This window comes from Pygoscelis adeliae, unplaced genomic scaffold (genome assembly GCF_000699105.1).
Source record: "Pygoscelis adeliae isolate BGI_AS28 unplaced genomic scaffold, ASM69910v1 Scaffold1, whole genome shotgun sequence".
In the NCBI taxonomy this organism is placed as follows: domain Eukaryota; kingdom Metazoa; phylum Chordata; class Aves; order Sphenisciformes; family Spheniscidae; genus Pygoscelis; species Pygoscelis adeliae.
Window position 1 is genome coordinate 1,455,795 of NW_008824051.1, and position 13,781 is coordinate 1,469,575.

Below are 13,781 nucleotides of genomic sequence, written 5' to 3' on the forward strand. Positions count from 1 at the left end.
TCCTGCTGCTGGTATTACAAGGTCTTCGTGTTCCAGAGCGTACATCCCTGGGCACTGTGTAAGCGACTGATGCTGTGATCTGCTTCTAAGCTGGTCTTCTGCCATGCGTATGCTTTGCTCGTCTTTCGACACAAGTTTCCACTTACTCATCTATGTTAAACTTCTATATCTGTATATATGCATACATACATACATACATATACACGTACATACATACACACGCATTTGTTTTAAATAGGTACATTTCCTAGCAGGAGAAAAATGACCCTCTCCCTGTCTGTGTGCCCTGCTCTGATCCTGAAAGGAATTCTTATCATAAAAGACATATAAATGTCCAGCCTTTTATTCTTTCATTATTTTGAAATGTGAGACCACTTGGCTGCAAGACCATTAGTTTGTGAGTTTAATGCAGTCTTGCTTTTGCTGTAAGACTTTGATTAGTCTAAAAGACTTTTTCTTTAGAGAACTACAAAGAAACTGCCATTAACTATAAATTCCTTGCTAATAGAATTGTTTAAAAGGCCATTTCATGTATCTTGATTTTTATGGGTCGCACTTTGAGTGCAGCTAGTTTGAAGAGGAATACTTCCTATGCTTCACACTGGGCTCTGTCACAGATGTCATGAAGATGTACCCCCAGCCCTGCCTAAGGGCAGCTTTGTAGGCAGGTTAAACTGAGCTAAGACTGTACTGCCACTAGGCAGCACCTTCCTCCTCCTCTTCATTTTCCATCTCTCTCCTTACTGTTACTGGCTCTGGCTATCGCACATGGAAACACTACACCGCAGTCGGTTGCTTGTGAATAAGTAATAATGATTACAATTTGCTACGTTAGTGGCAAATTAGAGGAAATTCCTTAGTCGTGTGATGTTGTCACACCTTAGAGTCTTACATTCTCTTTGAAGAAAAATAAAAACAATTATCCTTTGTGCCTTTGTAAAACATTTTTACTGAATAGTTTTTCCTCTTTTAGGCTGTGTTTGCGTAAACAATTTATGCTTTTGAGGATCACTGTTGATTTCAATAGAGCTGTACATTCAGTGGAAACTAAGCTTAGCAGACGCCTAAGCACTTTGCAACCACTGGGTGGTTTGGGGTTTTGGAGGTTTGGGTTTTTTTAAGAAATTGCCCCTGACTGTTTTGCATACCATCTATTTGAAGGCTTGCATGCATCAGAAATGATGCTCAAATTGCCATCTGGATTTGCTGTGATAGCTAGCAGTAGAGCTAATAGCATCATTCATTACAAACAAACAACATAATAACAGTCCCATCTTCTCTCGTGATGACATATAATAAGATATGCATTATAAGCAATCATCTGTTTGTGTGTATTTATACTGTAAGACAAATCACTTGCACAAATACTAGCCAGCAATCCCCTTTTTCTCTTTGTAGCTGCTGCTGCAGGTATTATTTGCTCTCCTCTACAGAGGATCTGAGTCTGCCGAGTCAGCTGTTTGATGTGAGCAGCAGTGGTTTGTACTTCTAATGCCAGAGATACCTGTATCCAAGATAGTGTTCTTTCAGTTTTCCATGAGCAGGGTGTGCATTTTTTGCCAGGTACAAATAACTTGTTCATGCAAATTATACAGCCAAAACCCCAGACTAGTGCTGCCCATTGCTCACAGTGTGTGACTGATCCCCTAAACTGAATGGTTTTTTTTAATTTATCTTTCTTACCTGAATGACAGCTTGTAACAGGTGTACGGACACCCCAAAGGACATGAATAGCAATGGCCTTCTGTCAGAAAATAGCACTTTAGTGCTGTAAACTGGGATTCATCTGTGAAGTATGATGATGAGTAAGGTCATCACCAACAGGATTTCCTGGAGAGAGTGTAGCAGAGGATGCACAATTCATTGCGGGGGACAGAGGGTCTTGTCCTTTTCCCTCACCCCCCACAACCCCATGAACACAGAGGACAAAGCCCAACACCAGAAGGGTTACTGCCTTCTGCCATTGAAAAGTTTCCCTTCTGTTCCCTTTACTTGTCTTGAGAGGGTCATAACCACAACGGCTGCAGTAGAAGTTGGCTTGAGCTGGAAGACAGCAAAAATCATTTTAAATGGATGTATTTTCATTACCTGTTAAAAAAAATGACTGTCATCTTTGTACCTGTGAATGGGAATATTAGAATGAAAGCCAAGTCATTCCCCAAATCTCTGAAACACCCCCCTCATACGAGTGTTATTTAATTCTTTTAAAAACTTAATCTTTTAAAAATGTAATCTTTTAAAAACTTAATCTTGTAAAAACAGTTTAGAGATTCCTATCTTCCTACCTCTCTTTCATTCCTTCCTTAACCATGCATTCTTCAAGCCTTCCAAAGTGTTGTGGCCTGCTCGTGCCCTACTTTAATCAGATCTGTATCTTCGATTTCTCAAACCGAAATAAAGCCCATAACCCATCCCACTCTTAGGAAGCCAAAACACTCTCTTGATGCAGAAACATTCAGTTTTAAGCATTCCATTAAAAGAGGTATATCATCCAAGTTGTTCCAAAGTTAGATAGCAGATTGGATCATAAAAAATTATTACCCTCGACAGCCCTATCTGTTGGGTGAGGTCACGACTGTATTGTGGTTTCTTAATAAACTTTGTTTGCCTGTGTAAGGCCAACAAATCTACAGCATTTTCCCCTGAGCTGTTTAGTGGCATGAAATCTTTTCTGGCTGAATGGATTTGTTGGTATTAAATGTTCTGCTTTTTCTGTGAATTTTTTTTTTCTAGACAACTGATTTTTAGATTGTGGGGAACGGCAAATACACTGCTGACCACCCAAAAAGAACATGAGCAAAACCAAACCAAATCTTAAAAGTCTGAGACACCTCCCATGTTGTTAAATCTTCTAGACTGTAGTTAAGCAAGTGAGTTGTACTGTCATATAAATACAGCATAGAGGGTGATTACTTCTACCATATATCTTATAATGCATTATTTTTAAAGAAAACAGGAAGATAATAAAAAACCTTTGAAAACATTCCTTGCAATGGCCGTGTACCTTGCATGGCATGAAGGAATCCCAGTCTCAGTCAAAGCATTTTTTTGCTGCTGAAACCTAAATAATAAAGAGGAACTTGTTCACATGCGAGCTGGTGGTTCAGCACTGCTAAACAAACGCAGTTCTCATCACACCCTGCCGAGCACCTATTGTCAGTCCTCATGTACTTTTATTTTCTTGTTCTCCAGTCAGTATAGAGCTCCCAGAGCAGAGGAGAGCTGGGTTTCTTCTGTAAAAACCTTGAGGAAACAGGAAGGAGAGCTTCTTATTAAAATAAAAAATATCAAACCACTGAGGCGTTTTTTAAAGCCGAAAAGGTCAGATGAGCAACTTACCTTCTTTTGCAAGGCTTTTGTTTGTCTTAAATGGGCAGGTAATTTGTCAGGTACGGTTCAGTTGTTAGTCAGAAGGAAGTGGAATACTTTTTATATTACTTGTAATAATTTTTGTGATTACTTTTGTGACTCTGCACCTATCGTTATGATCTATTGTTTTACCTCAGGCCTGTTTGAATCTGTTTGCAACCAATACACTTTCAAAAGAACAAGACATCCAGGAACAAGTGCCGACCAGTTTGCAGTCTGACTGTTTATCCAAGGTTTCATTCCAAAGATGTGCACAGTTACCTTGCCGTTAAAATCCAGTAGACCATCACACTATCACCGAGTTATATCTGTATTACAAATTTTACTTCCTACAGCTGACCTCAGCCTGGGAAATAGTATTTTTGCACCATTTCCAAAAATGGCAGTGGGGAATCTTTTGGCATAACTGTCTTTACCTCAACTTTCCTGGTCACTGCCAGCATAAGGGATGTAATCAGGACAGGATGCACTGCAGTAATTACCCCTTGATTCGCCAGGAGAACTCCTGAGCTCTAAACTACACCAGAGCCTGAGCCATCTCTTTGCCATCCCACAGATTAAGGCAGAAAAAAAAAAATATTCTGGACCAGCAGGAGATGCATTCTGATGTGTTGATAACAGAAAACTGGCCATTTTTATTCTGCAGTTCTGTGGCTGAAAGCAGACATTAATTGTATATAGAAGAGGTCAAACAGGGTTTTCTCCAAGGCATGGAAGACTTCTTCACGTCTGTGGTCTCCAGCTCCTGCTAATAAGGATGTGTCTGCTGGTGGCTTAATTTTAATCTCTGTAATTTACGTCAGGTCAAGACAGCATCATGCCCTACTGCTGAAGTTGTGTCATATTTCTTGGGAACTTTTTAGCTGTCTTCTCTATTTCAGTCGCCTTTCACCCCCTCTTTTCTTCACCGAGTTAAAAGCTTTCATTAAATCTTTATCAGTAATTAGTGATGTCAGAGACCAAATAGCCAATGATGGATGGGCCCTGCCTTCTAATACACAGGGAATGGTGACAGCAGTGGGCGCAGGACTGCCATTTCAGATACAAACTTCAGCCTCAGAAGATGTTTGTTCCTGACTGTTGTTGTTTGGCTTGGTGGCAGCTCATCGGTGGTTCTGGGGTCTGTTTTCTTATCTGATATCCACCTTATTTTTAAAACTCATCAGTAACCTAGGAAGAAGTTCCTTGTTAATTTTTCACTTGTCCATTCTCTGTTTCACCATGGCTTGAGATATCTTGACTTTTAAATTATTTTTCAGAGAGATCTCACAGAATGATGCCTTGGAGGTCATAGAAGCAAATGTGTTTTCCAACCTTCCCAAACTACATGAAATGTAAGTAATGAGCAATCTAAATTCAAAGGAGACAATTATAAAGATTCATTATAGGCAAGTATCAAAGGTTTTGCAGTTTGTTTCAGGTAAGCTCTGAAGAATTCATAGCAATAAGGGAGCATTTGAAATCTCCCTTTGTCTTTTCCACCTTCTTATCTAACTGTCCGTTTCTTTCCCTGGTCAGCCTGAAACTTATCCTCAAACCACTGCTGATATCAAAAGGTGGTGGGGTCTGCCGGTCTGTGGCAGGCTGCTCTTTGAAGTCATGCAGATCTTCTGCTGTCAAAAAGAAAATCTCAGTGTGTAGTACCACTACATCATGGGGCAACCACAGATATTTTAGGATCAATATATTGATGTATTTCCTCTGATGTTTCATTTTCTCTTTGCAGAAGAATTGAGAAGGCCAACAACCTCGTGTACATTGATCAAGATGCCTTCCAACACCTTCCGAGCCTCAGATATTTGTAAGATCTTTTGCAAGTACTATAGTAATTTTGAATGAAACAGATATGTTTCTGTCCAGCCTGTGCTGAGCACTTTTGGTAATAAGACAGGATAATGCCCTCTCTCCCCCTGCTAGTTGCACATGTCAATCCACATTTTCATCCCCAGGCCTGCACACAGTCCTCAGAAAAGCTGAAGATAATACCCTCTATGGAGTATTCACACACATAAGATCCTTGAACCTTTCTAAGCAACAGGTTGAAACTGAGTGATGAGAAAAGGAGCTGGGCCTTTTTTCTCTCTATAAAAACAAATTTAGGTTGAAATGGCTCCCGAGAGCTTTGGGACAAAATCTCTCTCATCTGTCTTTGCTATGGCTCTGCCTTCTGTTATACTTCATACACATGGTATTAAGCATTCAAATTCTCTTTTCTTTAGCAATGGCAGTGCTATAGCAATGGTTTCATTAACACTTGATGTGAGATGATTAAAACCTTGGAATACAAATGTATTGGTGTATGGTATAACTTTATTTCATTAGCCAGCTTCATCAAGAATGCCGCTTGCACAACTGTGGTTGCCACATCTGCTCCCATGGGGTTGCCATCACAATTCAGTGATAATTGACTCCATCCTTAAAATAAACTGTCACCCAAAAATATTTTCACAGCTTTTAGCGCGTGATCTTAACATGACTAATAATGAAGTCCAATGAACTCTGTTTAACAGTAATTGGTTTTAATGGCCGTAGCTTAAATAAGCTCCCATGGTGTTCTTTGCTGAACAATGGCATATACACCCAGCAGGATATTAGCTTAACTTTTCCACCTGAGCACATATACCTAACCTTGTTTTCCTTACTTACACAAGAAACCTTACTCATCCAAGAAGCCTGATCATGATTTCTACATTTGAGTACATAAGAGTAAGTGCTTAATTCTCTGGTTAGATATTTCTTAAAGATGGAATGAAATCAGGTCAGTGGTCTAATAAGCATAGCTCTCAGTAAGCTAATGAGTGTTTAAGGTCTCTGAAAATCCGTAGCATCGGACAGGTTCTGAGCTCAGAAATGCCAAGAGGCATTGGTTTGAATTTGAACTTTAAGATTTGAAATTTAAGATTTGGACTTTAAGAGGTAAGGCGTATTTAGCGCTACGCAAACCATTATGGTTTAAACCCTCGCTGAACTGGAATATGTGGTTAGAGTTGTGGTAGGATTGTTGTTCTCCCCAGTATTTTTACCAATATCTGCTTTATCAAATTCACCAGGCACCTTGATAAACTTTAATTTTTTTATGTCCGTAACAGAAACACAGATTTTTCTCTTGGCAGTAGGGAAATAAAGCTTTAAATTTGCATTGTCATGAGGAGAAACCATATGCCTTTTTCCTTTGGTTTCAAGCCTGAGTCATTCAGCAGTGACTGCTGTCTTTGAGTAATTCTGGCTACCTGTGAACAAAAACACAGCATTTGTTTATCCCATGTAAAATCCCCAGAACAAGCTGCTATGGGTAGTACAGTTGTCAGGTGTACAGATGGTTAGGAAGAATGGGAGCACATTTATCTCATACAAAATTGAAGAACAAGGAGAAGAAATGAGAACACAGTAATGAACACACTAATTTCAGTGATTTTTTAAATGTGGGAGGGACACACAAACTATAGGTCATGAGGAAAAGGTAAATCCCCACTTTAAATATCTGAAGTACTGGAAGTTTTTCTCTTGACTTTAGTGGATACTCCGTCTTTTGAATAATTGTCATTCCATGCTCCCATACACGTTTGGCTCAAACATTCAGACATGCTACCTGTATAAAAATTCAGCTGCAGCAGCTCTACTATGACCTATAGAAGCAACAGATTAAAAATATAGAGGCTTGCTTGTCTAACTAACCATTCCTCATTCCTCTTTAGCTAGTTCTACTTACTGGCTGAAATCAGAGGAAAATATATTTCGGGTACTTTTTAAGTTATTCTCTCTTATGGGCACACAGGACTGGAAGAGACTCCCCAGACTACTGTATCCCATTTCTTACTGGCTCCACTCCATGTATCCCATTAATTAAGTGCTTTATGGACATTATTGATGCTCTCCACTGTTCCCTACTTTCTCTTTTTTTTCCAGGGGAGGCTTTTCCAGAAACTCAATGATTTGGTGACTAGAAATTTTTCTCTAATTTTATTCATGGCCACTTCATTCACATTCATTCTTGTGCCAAAGCACAATTTTCTCTAATTTAAATTGATAAAATCCATCTTTGGTGTTTACTCCACTAATGGATTTATGCTGCATCCCCTCTGTGCCTTCATTTTAGGACACAAAAAAAACCCCCACTCTTGTCTGACTATAAATAGTACAAAAGGTGCAGGCTTCATGACTCTGAGAGTCTGAATAGATGAATGTGTCTTTTGTGCTAATTACAAGGTTTGAAGTAGCTGTGCTGGGGGTATAAATCAGTGCAACACCTTTGGCTTCAGTGGAGCTACACCAGTTCACACCATAGGGATCAGGAGCAGGACCCAAAGTCCCTGTAAGAGCCTTCCACGTAGCAGTGAGCTCGGTGTGATGCTGAGTTACATCATGCTCAGGTCACTCTCTCTACATACAGTCATATCTTTGTGCTCTCTCGGCACATTTCTTAGGAAAGACTGCCATTTTCTCCATCCCCTTGTTTCACTCACTGGTGCTTGCCCTTTTAGAAACCTCCCCTTGAAAAGGCAGAGAATTTTACTGTTTGAAAGAATAGGACTGTTAATTTAATGAGAAAGCAGATACCTTGATGGAAGGCTGCAAAATGGCAGCTGGTAAAGGTAACCCAGTCCTGGTATTCACCTTCCAGCGACATACAAGGAAGGGTCAATTAGTGAAAATATAAGGCAAGATGCTGAGGGGAGCTCATGTGGGACTAGAGTTTAAAATAATTCAGAAAAGGTTTAAGCATCTGTGTCGCTAGAAATGCTATCAACAGCTATTTGAGAAATTATAAAAATTTTAAGGCCATGAAGGGAAACTAACAAACTTTTGTACATCACAGCCTAATTCTCCTGTTAACTGCTGGAAGTTAGGAAGGAATAGCAAGTGATTTCATAAATATCTTGTTACAAAACAGATTAGGAGATTCTGTCCGACCATACATGGGGTTGGTGCGAGTGGAAAAGCAATGTGGGACCTGATGCTGGTCCCACTGGGACAAACTCCTGTTGCCCATGTAGTGTATCTTCTCCCCAGCTGGGGTCCATGCCAGCTTCCCAAACAGTCCACATCGAGGCAGCAGAACTGGAGGTGGAGGCCTGTACTCAGAGAGGTCTTTGGCCCAGACTTCTGCTTCAGACCCTGCTATAGACCTCTGTAGCCCTTCCTGGTCTTACCCACCAGTCAGAACAGCTGGCACAGGCACCTCTGTATCTCGGTGTAAAGAGGTATAGCGAGACCCAGCTGCATGCCAAAGCAGGGGGACTCGGGTACCTGTACATTGCTGGGCTCATTGTGGTTCTTTCTGAAGTTTCCAGCCACGGTGGCAGTCTGGCAGGGTACAAGACGCATGGTCTGATTCCTCACAACAGTGCTGTGTCTGTGACAGAACTGTGAAAACACAATTCAGAAAATCTCGCAGAAAAATATATGTTTACTGACAGTTTTCATTAAAAAAAAAAGAGAAAAATTAATCAGTGTTAATGCCTAAGACTGACCCTAGGCACCATAGCCCATCAGTTTAATGACCTTTGCTTGCAAGACTTTCTCTGTGCTGCTTCAAAAATAGTTGTATCGCCACTAGTTCTTATGGGCAGGCAAGAAGCTCTGGCTAGCCTTGTCAGTCCTCTCATCAGCTTCATGGGCTCATTACAGCCACTAGCTGTTGAACGTTAATATGCTTTTATCTCCATCAGCTTGGGTACAAATACATTTCCCATTCATCCCATTCCCTTTGTTTCCTGCATCATCATTACTAGTATGGCAAAAACACTAAGGAGAGAAAAATGCTAAAAAAATGCAATGCTGAAATACTCTAAACCTTCTAGAAAAACACAACCTTAACTTTCTCACCAGTCTTTTAGAAGCAGTGAAGAGAATTGTTAATTGGTCTTCTTGGATATATGCCAAAGAGACAGACTGCTTCAAAATGGTAACTTATTGACCTTTTCATGGGTACAAGATTATTTATCTGGCTCTCATTAGGGAGAGCTGTGGCATTGTCTGTTTAATAATGTAGTGACGGCTTTTCAAACCTATTTTCTTTCCAAAATTAGTTCTCATGTGTAATCTGTGTCCTTTGGTTCTTTTTTACAGTGGATGTGTCGACATCCTGTATTAAGCAATCTTAGCTTAAAATAGAAAGATGTAAATGTAACACTGCTTTCAGATCAATTTTGAGGGCATACAGCTGGATTGTTGGAGGGGAGGGGAGGGGAAGTGTAGGTCACAAAAGCATGTGCTTCATCTGCAAAATAGTTTGCATTGTGGAGAGCAGAGCTCAACTCCAAAGTCTTGCAGCTGCTTGTACCTGCCTGGTCTTATTTCGTGGAGGACCTGACACTCATGTACATGGCATGCTTCCTAAACCCAAACCTGTATTTGCTGCAGATGCAGCGAAGTCCACAGAATTGCTGACCCTTTGCATGGAGTTGGCTTTTCAATAAAAAGAAGTGATGCTCCACTCCTTCCTTTTACATGGCAGCCTCACAGTTAAAGACCTTGCCCCAGAAGTGGGTGTTGTGGATTATAGGCTCAGCTTAGCCTGCAAGGCTGGGACACATGGGTCAGACGAATCTCTTGCTGCAGTCAGGCTCACGTGCAGTATAAATTAACCAGCATGATTAAGGGACACCAAAATAATGCTAGCTGAGTGATGTTGTATTTATCTCTGCCTACCTTGGGTTTGCAATTTAGCAAATACTCACAATAAGTTGATGAGGTAAACTGTGTTCCCAGTTTTGTCAGAGTAGCTCCTACCAATTTGGCATAAAAAAAGAGCAGGCGTGTTGCTATATCTGGAGATAAGCAGCCAGATCTTCCAGGAATTCATTTCTGAAAGTTTTTTTTTTTTCTCTGCTGATCATGGTGCTATGTTTTCTCAAGTGCTGACTCCAGTAAGCCTTTTCAGAAAGACAATTAATGCTTTGGAAAGCAGCCATCAGCTATCTGAAAAACAGGTTCTTACCAAGCTGTTTATGCATGGCAAGGGGGGACTCAGTTATAACACAGATTAAAGAGGACACTTGTTTAAAGTGAGGCTACTAAGGACGTATATGTTATATGGTAAATATATTGACAAAACTGTCCTGCAGGAAAGATATTCCGTAAATTGGATTATCTACATTCTAACAAGATTATCCACTTAAAGGCCTCTAGAGATCTGCTGGTTGAATAAAAAGAGAGGGGAGATCTAGGCTATAGTCTAGCTAAATTTTTTTAGTTCTTTTTCTGCAATTAATTAAAAGAACATCCTCTCCTGCTCCTAATCACTGTTCTGTGCCTCTGTGCAATCAGTGCTTTGTGCCACCTGTAGATTTACTTCAATATGTAATGATTTGTCAAAGATGCTTTCCTCTTAATCTCATGCTGCTCAGTTGACACCAGTACAAATTGAGCCCTGAACACTTTGGGATTACTGGAAAGATCAGGACTGTGGCATCACCCAAGGCCTTGAACGTATTTTTTCACACATGTATGGTGAAAGCCCTGCTAACCAGTATGGCATTTTGTTATGTTGGGAGTAAGTTGCCATTGGGAGCAGTGTTTGAATAGCATATGTTAGAGTACTATCATCTTTCATTACTGCAACATGAGGATTGAGATTTTCGTGGGAAAGTACTGTAGAAAGGAAAGCTTCTCATGTCTTCTCTGTCTTGCAATAGCCACACACTACTTGGCAGCAGTTTGCTTCTTCATTTACCTACTAAAGGAAATGCATGCCATAATTCGTATTTAACAAGTAGCTCATAAAAAGAATTGCATGAATTTTTAGCATATAGCTCATTTAAAATTAAAAGCAACTTTCAACTAAAACCCTGTACATCTCCAGTAATTTAGAGAGTGTACTTCAAAATACTGTAAGGGAGGAGTTACAGCTTCTTCTTCTATTGCTTCTAATTTTTTCAGCTAACTCCTTTTACAAAGTTTAAGTGCAAAAGTACTTTAAATAATAAGGGCCTTGTGAAATCCACCTCCTTCATTAATCATGCTTTCTATTTGACTATATGTAACAGTTTTTCAAAGGCATTTTTGTAGAGCTTTCTTGGTCACATGTGACAGCTGTTATTTTTAAGCTAATGCAATGTCAGACCACTCTGACTCCTGAGACAAAACAGTCGTGACATTTCAGCAACTTTCCCAAACTGGCTTCTTGAATATTCACTATGCTGCTTTAATTTTTTCCTGCATATAATGCATTGCTTTTTGTTATAAGATGAGACAGATAACAAGTTGGTTTTTCAACATCTGAGGATATCCAGATACCACCTCGGGGAGCTCAGAGCAGTACTTATGCAAGTGAATGACTATTTTATGGACCTATATGTCACCCTGAGTGCCCAAATGTAGGATTTGGTTGTCACATGGAGGTGTTTGGTTTCAGTTCAGATTATGAAACCTGAAAGGTTGGAACTCTCCTGAAATAATCTACGTTCGTAACAAACATCCAGTGAATGCTGTTACTTTTTTCCCATCTCAACCAGTGCTTTTCATCACCATTCAACTCTTCAGGAATGAATCTGCAAAAAAAATAATCACATCCAGTAATGAAAAAATATTGTTCTGTTTAAGTGCCAGGATAAAAAATACCTTCCATATACTACTAATACTTTCCTTAAGGAACCAATATTGTCAGTGAAAGTTTACCTTCTCTACCATCTCACATATTAAAGATATAACTAAACTTTCAAGAACCCAAATTTTCTCTTTGTTTGGTACACTCAAAATGGGACATTTGGTGACTGGGGAAAAACTCCCAGCCAGTTGGAGCCCAGCCTGGTCCAGCTCCTTCTCCCTCCTGCGTTCAGCCCTCCTTCCAGCCATCAGCAGCCACCAGCCATCTCCTGCTGCATGGCAATATCGTGTTTGTCCTGCCCTTGCTACTGCTCTGGATAACAAAATAATGCTTAAGTTAGACGTGGTACAGCTCTGTGGATACCTGTGACCATGTTTTGCCGCTGGCTGTGGGCACAGGGTTGTCCTTCAGAGACAGAGTTTCTGGGATGGTGTTTCATGGACAGGAACTGTAATGCAGAGGCCAGTGATCACAAAATCATAGAATCATAGAATCATAGAATAGTTTGGGTTGGAAGGGACCTCTAAAGGTCATGTAGTCCAACCCCCCTGCCCTGGACAGGGACATCTTCAACTAGATCAGGTTGCTCAGAGCCCCGTCCAACCTGACCTTGAAAGTTTCCAGGGATGGGGCATCCACCACCTCTCTGGGCAACCTGTGCCAGTGCTTCATCACCCTCAGCGTAAAAAGTTTCTTCCTTATATCTAGTCTAAATCTACCCCCCTTTAGTTTAAAGCCATTCCCCCTTGTCCTGTTGCAACAGGCCCTGCTAAAAAGGTTGCTGCCATCTTTTTTTATAAGCCCCCTTTAAGTACTGATAGGCTGCAAGAAGGTCTCCCCAAAGCCTTCTCTTCTCTAGGCTGAACAACCCCAACTCGCTCAGCCTGTCTTCACAGGAGAGGTGTTCCATCCCCCTGATGATTTTCGTGGCCCTCTTCTGGACCCGCTCCAACAGGTCCATGTCTTTCTTATGCTGAGGGCTCCAGAGCTGGACGCAGTACTGCAGGTGGGGTCTCACCAGAGCAGAGCAGAGGGGCAGAATCACCTTCCTTGTCCCGCTGGCCACGCTGCTTTTGATGCAGCCCAGGATACGATTGGCCTTCTGGGCTGCGAGCGCACATTGCTGGCTCATGTCCAGCTTTTCATCCACCAGTACCCCCAAGTCCTTCTCGGCAGGGCTGCTCTCAATCCCTTCATCCTCCAGCCTGTATCGATACCGGGGGCTGCCCCGACCCAGTGATGCTCAACGTGGTACGAGGGTAGTTAAATACAGAGGCTCAGGCCCATTTCCAGCCACACAAATTGCTGAAATGTTCCCATGTGTTTGGTTCCTTGCTACTGGAGGTGCTGGGGAATAAAGCATCCTAATTCTCTCTTACTTTCATGAAATAATGTTATTTCCAGTGGAATTAATGTATCCTCTGTTAGAGTAGAAGGTTAAAATTGTGGTTAGTGAGTTGATACTTTTTTCTTAAAAGAGCTACTATGAAAATAATTATCCTGTGTCAGTGCAGTTGATTTCTTAGAATATGGTTGGAAAATTAATACCAACAGTTTCCTGAGATCATCAGGAGGGACTGTGTAATTATACAAGATAGGGTTTCTCCCTTGGCTTCAGTGGGGCAGAATTCAGCTCATGCTTTCGAGAAAAACCTTTTTACGTTACAATGTCAAGTTTCCTATGGGCAAACCCCCCATTTGTGGTTAAACTCTGCCTTTTGTGGCTGCCATTTTAAGTCCAATGTTCTTTCTTCTTTGTTAATTATTGCTTCATTCCTGGGGCAGAGTGAATAATCTTCATCTGTTCTCTCCCCCTTAGGTTAATATCAAACACTGGCCTTCGGTTTTTACCTGCTGTTCATAA

At 40.8% G+C, this 13,781-nt stretch overlaps 1 protein-coding gene across 1 annotated transcript in view; it reads left to right on the plus strand.

The window, feature by feature from the left end:
• Positions 1-13,781, plus strand: part of FSHR (follicle stimulating hormone receptor) — an 89,610-nt gene that overhangs the window by 54,383 nt on the left and 21,446 nt on the right. The window contains exons 3-5 of the mRNA XM_009333611.1: positions 4,629-4,703; positions 5,096-5,170; positions 13,737-13,781. The exon at positions 13,737-13,781 is cut by the window's right edge and continues 24 nt beyond it. Coding sequence (XP_009331886.1) covers positions 4,629-4,703; positions 5,096-5,170; positions 13,737-13,781 — 195 coding nt within the window. The remainder of the gene's footprint in view (positions 1-4,628; positions 4,704-5,095; positions 5,171-13,736) is intronic.